Raw genomic sequence first — 12,649 nt, 5'->3', positions numbered from 1 at the left:
GTCTCTAGTTGGCGACATCGGCTCCGTTCAGAGGGTTTTTTATTTCCTCAAGACGTGGGGTTTGATCAATTACATTCATTCCCCGCTCAACAAACCCCTCAAAGTGGGAGGACAACAGCAAGGCCACCGGTGCTTCTTCTAATGAAGGCGATGAATCCCTCGCCTACGGTGCCAAGGAAAGCCCCAAGAAGATGACCTGCAATAACTGCAAGTCTGTTTGCAGCATTGCCTCAACTATGGAGATTTGAAATTGCCCCAAGAAGAGGACCTAAAATTGAGGTTTTCGGTTTAAAATTGGCATGGAGATTTGAAATTTAGGGTTAAGGCTTGGGGGGATTGGGGTTTTCTGTTTGAAATTGGGGAATTAGGGTTTGGGTTTGGGTCGAAGAAGGGAAAGGGTTCTGAAACAGAAAGAGGGACAAAGGTAGGGGACGGGATGAGTGCGAGTGGGGAAAGGGATGGAGGAGGGAGACCGCATCCCAGAGAGAGGAGAGAAAGAAGAGAGAGAGAGGGTGGTGGAGGAAGGTTGGGGGGATGGGGAAGGGTTTGGTGGCTATCGAAAAGAAGAAGAAAAAGGGTTGGTGCGAGTGGATGAAAGGGAAGGCCGGATCCCTTAGGCCATTTTTTATTTCTTTTTTAGTTTTTAAATTTTTGAATATTTAATTATTAAAAATATATTGTATTATTTTTTAATCCAGTTGGATTAGTGAGTGGATCCTGTCTTTGGCCACGTCAGCATTTAATAGAAAAACTAACGGAGGTCTGACATTGGCATAAATTCGTAAGATGAGGTATAACATTGTCAATTTTAAAAGATGAGGTATCAAAGTGTCGTGACACCAATAGTTAAGGTAGTTTTTTGTCATTTGCCCTATTTTTTTTTTTTTTTTTACATGTATACACAATAAGATTAGACAACTTATGAAAAATTCATCACTTAACATGTTTTTTTTAAGGAAACTGTTAGACAATGACATTGAGCCTTAAAAATTTAATTGGTCGGTCGCCACAAAAGTTAAAGGTTTTAAAGATGTCTATGTAGAAGGTGACCCCAAGCTTATTATTGATTATGTTTTGAACAAGCGCATAACACATTGGCGCTTGAAGACTATTATTGAGGACATCAGGTGGCTTGAACGATATTTTTCTTCTATAACTTGGGCTCATATCTTTCGAGAGGCAAATTTTCATATTGATGTCATTTGTAGTGTTGGGCACTCCATTCAGAATACCGATATTTGGGATAGGTCTTTACCTACTAGTTCTAAAAATGCTTTACTCTTTAATTGTACTGTAAATGGTTGTACTCGTAATTTCCCTCATTGAATAAATTTTTCTTAAAAAAAAAAAAAAAAAAACCTTGCGTCACTTATAGCGAAACTTTCTTAAAGTCCAATACCCAATAAACAAAACAGAAAGAAAAGAAAAAGAAACTCTATGCCACATTAATAATACAATGAATGTTAAGATCCGAAGAATCCTTTTTTTTTGTCACTACTTGTTCCAGCTCTCATCGTGGGAGGCTTGTTATTCTCTTATTATTATTCAATGAGAATATTTGTGTACGTACTAGTGAATACTTATCTTTTGTTTTCACCTATTGAGAATTAACTCATAATTAACTCGTGTTTTATTTGTTTAAAAATAATGAATATATCATTAATTTTTCTTGGGCTTTAAAAAATAGAAAAATTTAATAAAACACTTCTGGTATTATTTACTTTTAATGAAAAATCATATTTATGCATTTCTCTGGTACTATTTACTATACCTTTAAAGAGAATCTTTCATTAAAAGAGAAGTTTTTTTTAACTTTTTATTAATTTTTCTTAAAAAATAAGGAACACACTAACATTTTTTTATTCGCTCAAATCAGGAAGTGATTACGTAAAATACTCACCAATCAGTGCCTATGTCTTATCCTGTTCTGCGGAAAGCTCCTCATAGATCTTCAAAGATCCAAGGCTGTGGTGACCAAATCTAAGCAGTGGAGACCGAATCTTCAAAGATCCAAAGCGATGGAGACCGGATCTTCAAAGATCCAAAGCGGTACTGATTGCAACCATGCGAAATACATATCAGAGCCACCGCATAATTTGATGTCCGTCTCTTGAGGCGAAGATGAAACCTACTGAGTATCAGTTTAAAATGTAGCAATCCCTCTAGCCATGAAGCTCCATACACATCAAGTTCAACCCAAAAGAACTTCCATATCTTGTGATTTCTGACTATTCTAGGGTCATTCAATTGCCATTTCATTTTTAGTTTTTAGTTTTTTTTTTAAAAAAATGAAAACTTAAAGACAAATTTTGATTTTGATTTTCAGTTTTCAACTTTCAATTTTTTTTTTTAAACTAAAACGGAGAATGAAATGGGTATCAAACAACGCTAGATTAGGTTCTCTCTTAATCCGCCGACTCCCTCTGACTTGTCCTCTCACTTCCCTCGATTCTGTTTGATTTTAGGTACTAATCCCATTCACTTTTACAATTAATCAATTGGGTAATCTTTAAATTTAGCATTTTGATGGTGAAGACTGAAGAGTAACCACCGTCAACCCTAGAACTCCGACTTTCTGGAGCACTCCTCGAGGAAGGAGAATAAGCCGTTTTCGGTGCCGATTGTGAAGCTGAGGTGGGCGGCAACTAAAACCGTGACGACCTGAGCACCTTCCGACACGAATTCATAAACTTTTTAGAGATGTCCGAGCCTAGGGCATCGAGCTCAAAGCCAAAAAAAAGAGGAGCTTGGTGTCGGGGCATTCTTCTTTGGGCACTTGGAGCTTGGCGATGCAAGGGGCGAGGGAGGCACCAACGCGGTCTGGGTGGGAGGCGGAACCGGGGAGATGGAGGTGTCAGGGGGGGAGGAAGAGGAGCTGGATCCTGTCGAGGAAGTGAGAGATGAGGATGTGGATGGCGGAGATGACGATGGCGAAGAGGGTGGAGTGGGAGTGGACGAATTTTAGGGAGATGTGGAGTTTGTGGGTTGTGGGAGGGGTAGAAGAGGGCAATTATGAAGTGTTCGATTCGAGGATTACATTAATAAATAATTTTAATGAGTAAAACAGTTTACTCGTTAAATAATGGGCATTTGAGCCCAATCATTTCACCCACAAACTTAACAGGTTAGGACGTTTAAGTAACTCAAACCAGCCAAACTCAACTGTTTGCCACCTCTAATTTCAACCTAGTCAAATAACTGAAAGCATGTGACAATGTACTTGGTTTAAGATCATCACTCAACTGTCTGTATCTCAAATCGCAACATGGGACCAAAGTGCTACTTAAATTAAATACTAAAATGCAATCCACATCAAATGTTGAAGTATCATTTTCGAGTTGTTATTTTCCCGGCAGAGGACGGCAAGAACTACACCACGTGACGAAAGAAAGGCAGTACTACTCGCTCGGAGGGCTGTCGACGGCAGCAACAATTACCGCTGCTTCCTTCGCTGCAACAAAACCACTCCCCTGCCGACTTGGCATCCACGTAGCAGCATCTCACGTACCCCATTCGGCCAACTACTTTGGGGATTCACGCCACGCGCCTCCGGCGAGTCCTTCATTGAAACTCTCTTTATCAGTTTTCTAGTTCTCATTTCTGAAAAAAAAAAAAAAAAACAAAAGGAGGTCAGATCTTGTATGGGTTTTCTGCGGTTTTTATTATTCAACCCGTGTTAGGTTTATAATAATAAAGTTAAGAAGTGCAAAATTTACTAGTGTCTATTGACAAATCCCACAACCTCCAGGGGTAGCAAACGCTAGCAAATCCATATACATCATTCACTTGCATTAAGACACAATATATCAATTTAAATAGTTGCATAATTTAAATGATGTATCATCAATAAAAAATAAACACGTTAACCAATACGTAAGTAATAATTCAATCATTAACTTCCACATCATTTAGTTTACAAAGTTTAGTCTGCAAATTTAATCTCTCTAACATTACCCATTTATAATTCTCAACCGGGTATGTTTCAATCTGCTGGCCTAAACAAAAAAATAATGCTAGATAGGCTAAATTTGTAAATTAAATTATGTGTATAAAAAAAATAAGCACGTTAATTAACCATTTAACTAATAATCCAATTCTAATAATCAACTATCATGTTATTTAGTTTACAAAATTTAATCTCTTTGACATTATTTCTAAACAAAAATTGTGTAGAAAACCAATGTTGTAAAGTGCGAGTGGAACATGGCATTCCTCCCCAAAATTTCGACCTAAAAAATTAAAATCCCACATAAATGTATAAATATCTTCCCTCTTTACCCGATTGCCTACTCCTACTACCACTTAACCCTCCCAAAAACTCCTCTCTGCACACAGAAGAAAACTGAGAAGGAAGAAAGGGCCTTGAGCTGGAGAAAACCAAATCCTTTCCTTAACCTTCACGCCTCCATTACACAACCCCACTCCTCCTCCTCTCTCTCTCTGTCTCTCTCTCTCTCTCTCTCTCTCTCTCACTTCTAATTATAACCCTTGTTTTTTTTTTTTTCTGCATTTCCTATTCTGTTTTCTATGCATTAATGTTCCTCATCAGTCGCTCAGAAACCCCACGCTCCTGATACGCTTTGTGTTGAATCTTCTCTCTAAAATCTCCAAACCCTTCTTCCCAGTTGCCTAAAAGCACAAATCTTTCCCTCCCCCACCACCCTCTTTAAATTCATTCCCACCTCACCATGATTTTCCTCAGGAAAACAGAGTGAAAGAAACACCAACCTTAACAGTTCCATTAGAAACAGAGCAAGTAAAAAGGAACCCTCAAAGGTTTCTCTCTCTCTCTCTCGCCCTCATTCGCTTCCCCTGTCTAAATCTTACACTTTCTTTCAACTTTCTTGGGATTTTCCGACATGGGTTCGTCCAAAAAGCCCCAACAAGAAAACCAAGAATCCAATTCCAGGATTCTTCAAGGCCCTATCATTGTAGGCGCAGGACCATCTGGTCTCGCAGCAGCAGCTTGCCTCTCTAACAATGGCGTCCCTTCTCTGATTCTCGAGAAATCCGACTGCATAGCTTCTCTATGGCAGCAGAAAACTTACGACCGTCTCAAACTCCACCTCCCCAAGCAATTCTGCGAGCTTCCTCTCATGGGGTTCCCTGAAGATTTCCCAAGGTACCCTACAAAATCCCAGTTCATTTCATACATGGAGTCCTACGCCTCCCACTTCTCAATCAAACCAAAGTTCAACCAGGCCGTCCAGACCGCAGAATTCAATTCCGTTTCTGGGTTTTGGAGAGTGAAGACTCAGGATTATGAGTACATTTCCAAGTGGCTGATTGTTGCCACAGGAGAGAATGCTGAGCCGGTTGTACCGGAGATTGTTGGGATGGATAAGTTTCAAGGCCCTGTTCTTCACACCAGCCTGTACAAGTCTGGCTCTGATTTCAAAAGCCAAAGGGTTTTGGTTGTTGGGTGTGGAAATTCTGGCATGGAAGTCAGCCTTGACCTCTGTAGATACAATGCCATCCCTCATATGGTTGTTAGAAACACTGTAAGCCTCTCTCTCTCTCTCTCTCTCTCTCTCTCTCTCTATACACATATAATATTATATATAATCTTGATTATTTTCAAATTTTGGTTTCTGGGTTTTGTTAATCTATGTGATTAAATTAAGGGTTTTTGGTTTTACAGGTTCATGTTTTGCCAAGAGAGATGTTTGGGTTCTCAACATTTGGGATCGCAATGGCACTTCTTAAATGGCTGCCTTTGAAGCTTGTGGACAGTGTCGTATTGCTAGTAGCCAGTTTCATCCTAGGCAACACAGACCAATTAGGGCTTAAGAGGCCTAAAACTGGCCCAATTGAGCTCAAGAATGTCACTGGTAAAACCCCAGTTCTTGATGTTGGAGCATTGTCACAAATTAAATCTGACAAAATAAAGGTACTTAGAAACTTACCCTTTTTTTTTAATTTTTTAATTTTTAATTTTGAATTAGGGTTTTGGCTAAATTGTTAGTTTTTGTTTTGCAGGTGATGGAAGGGGTGAAGGAGATAACAAGAAATGGAGCAAGATTTATAAATGGACAGGAGAAGGAGTTTGATTCTATAATCTTAGCAACTGGGTACAAAAGCAATGTGCCTACTTGGCTCAAGGTAACCATCACCAGCTTGCTCTTTTTTAGTTTTTACTTCTAACTTATTATGCACTCACCTGTCACTCTCTCTTGGATACATTCACTAACTATAGGCCACATAGTTCCACATACCTACAAACCCCTTCTTTTCTCCATGCAAAAAAGAATAAAACAATTTGAGAGTTTTCTTGTTTCTAACCCCCAAAAGAATACTTGGTCTTTTTGTTTGGACTCTTCCACGAGAAATTCCAAAGTGTCGTAGGATGTATATACTAGTTACGCTATGAGGAGTAGAAGTAGTAATACACGGGTGTATATATTTAGTGACATGGTATAATCTCTACATTAGTGTCACTGGATGTATACACTCGTTACACTACGAGAAGTAATGACTCAAGTTTCAGTGACACTTCATAATCTCTTCTCTTCTCCACCTAGAATTCATTTCATATTATATTTTTTTGTACATATGCAAGCTAAATACCTTGTGGGGTTTCATGTATGATGGTTACTATTCAGCAAATATATTTACATTTTTATTTGATTTTTTGGTATATTAGGGTTGTGACTTTTTCACCAAGATGGGATGCCAAAAACATCCTTTCCCAACTGCTGGAAAGGAAGTGATGGTCTCTACACAGTTGGCTTCACAAGAAGAGGGCTTCTTGGAACGGCTTCTGATGCTGTTGCGATAGCCAAGGATATTACTCAGCTTTGGAAGACAAACAAAGATTGCAGGAATAATTACTGTAATTCCCATGTTATCCTACTGAAATAATCTCCACAAATTTGAATTGTATAAAAAAAAAAAGGAAAAAAAAAATAGGAGAGTTGTTATATCGTTCTCTAAGTTAATGTATTTACAGGGGATAATGATTTTAATTTCACCTTAGCAATGCTTTGCACTTCAATTTTTTCTCTTTTGGGTTTGTATATGTAACAATTTTGCTGGGGGCTTTGACTTCGTTTCCGTCTCGTGTATGTTCCTTAGCTTTGTAGTTTGTACAAACAATTTCAGAAATAGAATGTATTTCTATCTCCGTTATTCATGAGAAGTTTCAATTAATTATACGCGAATTTTCATTATTCAAGTAAATTCTCATCTTCCAAACAGTTATGGTTACGTTTTACTTCTGCATGGAATTTTCATCGTTCAAGTGATTCTCATCTTAAATGAATGCAGGCCAATCATTATTTTAACTTGATGATTGCCAAGTTTAACCAAGAAAAAAGGTTGGATTACTACTTTCCGGGCCAACAAAATATAGTATGAAATTGTTATATCTGCATGGAAATTTAAGGTCCCTAACGCCTTCACTAAGAAAATGATTCAGAAGGTCTGAATTTATTATAAGTTGAAATGCTACTTATATTTTAAACAATGAAATGAAACAAATATATTTGAATCAAGGATCAAACAAGGCTGAAACATGAAGGGAAACAATATGAAACTGAATAAAGGGGCTCAATATTCATGCAACTCAAAGGTTTAAAACGATGGAAGCAAAGCAAAGTTTAAGTGTCTAATCTAACTTAAATCACCAATTCCTACTTGTTGCAATAGATTGATTAAACAACTTTAGTTTTAATTTATTTTTCGCTGAGATGATCTTTACAGAGTAATTCATAATATAATAGTTCTAATCATAAGCACAAAATTCTAGATTCGAATAGAAAGAATTATGAGTAGGAATTTTTACTCATCCTTGAATAATCAAAGCATTATTCTATTATGGGCTAAAATATTTTGGATTTATTTTTTAGACGTTTGCATCTACCACTTTAAACAAGATGTGCAACTCTTCTATCACTCTAGTGTTTCTCTGAATTTAACTGTCTACAACAGAAACATTTAATAAAGTTGATGTACACAGTATACATAAACACAAGAATGTGGAATGAGCGTCTATAGGCGTTTGCTCTGGTAATGCATTTCTAGTTCACCAAAAAAAAACTCAAACATTCAGCTCATTAGAAATTACATTTTTAATTCTATTAAAAACACATAGAATTTCTAATGGAGTATCACTTGTCATGGACTTTTGAGTTCTAAATTTCTATTAACATACAAGTTATGTTACTAGTCTATGCATCTTTGAGTTTTAAATTTCTACTAACATACAAGTTATATGCTACATGTCTGTTATATTTGAATGTTTATTGTTTGGTTAACTATATTGTAGTTGTTTAATTAGAAATAGGTACATTTTATGTTAATGAAGGAAAATGATACACACGCACACGCACCTACTTTTTTAGCTGTTTTTTTTTTTTTTGTCTCACACACACACACTCTTGTTTAATCTTATTTGTTGTTTCTGTTTGATTTATTTAATCTTATAGTCATGAATAAAGAGGAGTGAATGAAAAGCTAAAAAATTTTGTATACAAATCACCTTTCTAAATAAATTTATATTATCTGGTTTCGTTTATGAAGGTGCAATTAATTTCTTCATATTTTCTAATATATCCTCTTTGATTGATTTTTTTTTTTTTAAATTAATAAGACTTTCAACTTGAGTGCTACTATGTTAAGACTTTTTAATATATCCTCTTCACTCACTTTATATTAATTTATCATGTATATTTTAGTTATAAGGTGGGTGAAAATTTATGACAAGTAGAGGGGCTTGGCATCAGTCTTCCAACTTAATCCATAAGGTGAATCTTTCCAATCGATTTTGAAATCCTTAGATATCACCAAACAAATAGCTAGTTGATGATTGATAATTTTTTAGAATTAAAAGCGATAGTATTACTACACAGTAAAAAAAGGAAAGTGTTTAAACCTGAAATGCAGTGGCTAGCTAGTGGATTGAAAAAAAAAATCCACCCGGCATATTTTGAAACTAATTGGTAAAAGAATTTTAACCAAATAACTAATGATCCATTTTGGGGTTTTGAATATTAATGCAGGTCAAATTGATCCATTTACATATGCTGAACTGATTAAGTGGTTGTCCATTGATTAATGAGGGACATATCCATCTTACAAAAATGAAGTCAGACTTGTGGTCAAAGAGAGGCTGAAATGTCTTTGTGAGTCTTTTCGGGCTGCAGAAACGATGGATAATCGTGGTTTACCATCAGTTGTCTTATTTTTTAGGAAAAAAGATAAAAAAAAATATCTTACAAACATGTAGTGGAATGCATTCCACTCTCTGTTCACTTACACTTCCACAATTCTCATTCACGTTTTCTCATATTTATATCTCCTTTGTCCATTCTTGGCAGTCCCCAAACGTGTAGTGTAGGTTTGGTGAATGAATGAATGAGCTCGCTCGCTCGATCCTCTCTTTCACCAAACAAAAAATTACCCTTGTACTTTTACATATCTCTTTCTCAAGTTTTAGGGTTTTGGAGGACAAATTTATGGGTGTCGCTTTAATGGGTATGTAGCATTCAGTGCTTTCTAATTATTAAATTTGAAATTTTATTTTTAATTTCAATTATTCATTTTTAGTACCGCTCATTCAAATTACAAATTATATACCCACTCCGTACCATAAAAAAATTACAAATTATATACCCACTTTGGCAAAATTTGATAAAATGAGTGTGGACATAATACTTACCCAATACAATCTTAGAATGCTGAATTTTGTATGTTGTATTTTGACTACTCAAAGATGAGTGAGAAGTTATATTCAAAAATTTTCATGACTGATTCACATAACTTCATGTTAATCATACTATACATCACTCTATAAAGATCATATCCGCAAAAAAAAAAAAAAAATCAATTAAAATTAAGATCATTTAGTTAATCAACAGTAGTAAACAAATAGACAGTTCGTAATGCTTTATTGAATTCGTCTATTTGTTTTTTATATAGTTCATTGCCTAATTTGTATTTATTTTTTACATAGATGATTATTACATAATAACTTATAATGTGAGCAATTTCGATCATAAGCACCAAATTTTACGACTCGGACACAAAAAAATTTTGAGTAAAAATTTCTAGTCACCTTTCAGAAGTCAAGTATAATCGTAAATACTTCTCAAAAAAAAAAAAAAAAGAATGTGTGATTGTAAATAAATTTGGTAAAAAGAAGAGTTCCACGTGCATGACCTTTCAGTTGGTCATTCAATGCAAAATTCGAAGATTTCAAAAAACTTTTCGTTTCCTTGCAGAAATTTCTGCAGCTATTTTTATTTTTGATTACACCAAAAAATACTGCAGCTATTTTCTTGCTTCCTGTGCTGCCAGCTTTCCATCACAGTCCCATCGTCAAATGAGCTCCTCGGTCTTCCAAGCTAGAATTCCATTTCTATCTGCAATTTACAGGAGCGGTACCTGTTGCATAAATTCAATTAAAATTCTAATATTTGTACAACAGTATCAAGATTTCTTGTTTTGTTTCTAAGAAAAGGTTTACGTGCGAGCAGTCTAGGAGGAGCAAATAACATTCAGACTTGCTCTTTTGATAATTTTCCTTACCTTAATATCTGCCTTGCATTCATGATATATGTGATGATCATGACAGTCCTATGGCATATATTGGGAGCTAGGATACTAGGATAGAGAGAGTTAAGACTATTTATATTTTTAAATTAATATTGAAGTATTTCATTTATATTTCTATGCATTTTATTAACAATGTTATATTCTTTTATGCGCCTTAATTCAGTTTTTTCATCAAATTATAGTCTCCATGTCCATATATGTTGGACTAATAACATTCCTCAATTTGAAAATTCCCTTTCACATATTTTTTTTGTCATGAGAATGTTAGTTAAATCTCAACTTTTCATTTTGCTAAAATATTTGGAGGTGAGATTTTTTTCTTATTGAATTTGCTCGTCAACAATGATAATCAGACATCGTGCATTTTTAAAGGGATATTCAACAATCCTGACATGTTTATACAGTGTTAAGTCTCACATTATGTATTAATATTCTTACACATTTCATAACATGAGATTAACATGTCATGTGGTTTATTAGATAGTCAAACACATTACAATGGAAGGAATCGTCCTAATTCATTTTCCCACCCTCCCACTCTCCTTCTCGAGAGATATATACACATAATATTTTGGTGAAGATGAGGTCAGGCAAGTTTTAGTAGAAGATCTTAGGCACAGCAGTTTGCATCAATAAATATGAGGACACACAGCAGGTAAAAGGTCTGTGTAGGTAATTAGGTCGATGAGATAAACCAATATGCAATTTCACAATCTCACAATCTCTCTCTCACGTAATTCTCAGGACCTGATAATTGAGACAATGATGGGGCTCTGACCCCTCCTCCCATATCCACGATTGACAGCTCTCCTTCCATTTCCATCCATCTCTTTCTTTCTCTCTCTCTCTCTCTCTCTCTCTCTCTGATGCAAATTGCCATGCATGCAGGCGTGACCATTTCCCCAATTATACATATGACAAAATTAGCAAATATATATACTCAAGGATTTTAACCCTTCAAAAGTCAGTAAAAAAAAAAAATGAAATAATCAATATTTAAAAGTTAAAAGCTTCAGTATTTGATATATTATGTAGCACTATATTTTTGCGGAAATAATTCAAAGCACCATAACATTTTTGCTAAATAAGATGAGATTTATGAAATCGAAGTTAATATTCTCTCTCTGCCGCCATATATAAGACAATGCATGGTGATGAAAGACAAAGATAGATATAGATGGGGGTCACTGGGTAGAAAAAGTCCAAGGAGAGAAAAGCTAGCTAGCTCCAACCGGGGGTGTGTATTGAATTCGAAATCCACTTCACACGCTTCCATGCACGCGTTACGGTGCCAGGAACTTACGCCATGCTTACCTCTTGTTCTCCCTCTCTTCTGTACTAGTACTGACCCATTCTGCAGAGAGATCACAGAGAAAGGACTGAGAGGCAAATTGCATGGTTGATTGAACACACACTCTCTCCTCTTTTCTCTCTCTCTCTCTCTCTCTCTCTCTCTCTCTCTCTCTGAGAATCTGATCTCTTGTTAGATTCATTTCTTACCATGCACCTTGCATTCCACCTGATGCCAAGAGATCCCCACCCCACCACCCCTGTTTGGCCTTTCTATTCCTCTGGAAAAAAGCTAAGAATTTATTGTCTCTACACATGACAATTTTTGCAAATTGCAAAAAACTGTTTCTCGAATAAAATTGTGCTACGGTTAGTTACTCATGTGTGTAAATGAGTTCTGATATTTTATATGAAAGGAACATATATATGAAAGTTATCATGTATTAACCATTAAATTCATCCATACAAGCATAAGCGAATGATCTAACTAATTAATTACCTTGAGATTTCAATTCTATAACTAAACTCTAATGTTGGTTCATTGGTAATTTTGAGGTTTGGATTGCTTATATAACACAAACTTACCTCCATGAGTAGTTATATACGCTTAAACATACAATCACGTCAGAAATGGTCAAATCAAGCAAAACAACAATGGAAATTACTCGTTGCCGGTCGTTAAACCTAGAACCTAACAATGTAAAAGGCCGGGTAACTGATCCCCACTACTCCAGACGTCTTCCAGAGAGAAAGTCCTGCATATGTATATAAGAGTATGGCTTCGTTTGGTATCTAGGATGAGATA

The 12,649-nt window shown here is 35.8% G+C and overlaps 1 protein-coding gene across 1 annotated transcript; it reads left to right on the top strand.

Moving 5' to 3' along the window:
• Positions 1-4,282: 4,282 nt before the first annotated feature.
• LOC103962018 (probable indole-3-pyruvate monooxygenase YUCCA4) lies at positions 4,283-7,124 on the top strand. Its single transcript, XM_009374682.3, is given in 5 exon segments — positions 4,283-5,501; positions 5,642-5,890; positions 5,980-6,102; positions 6,644-6,662; positions 6,665-7,124. Coding segments are annotated over 5 exon segments (1,230 nt in total). The 5' UTR covers positions 4,283-4,859; the 3' UTR covers positions 6,862-7,124.
• Positions 7,125-12,649: the final 5,525 nt, after the last annotated feature.

This window comes from the organism of the source record quoted next, unplaced genomic scaffold (genome assembly GCF_019419815.1).
Source record: "Pyrus x bretschneideri cultivar Hongxiangsu unplaced genomic scaffold, Pyrus_bretschneideri_v1 Contig15, whole genome shotgun sequence".
Classification (NCBI taxonomy): Eukaryota; Viridiplantae; Streptophyta; class Magnoliopsida; order Rosales; family Rosaceae; genus Pyrus; species Pyrus x bretschneideri.
This window is presented reverse-complemented; position numbering and strand designations above follow the sequence as displayed.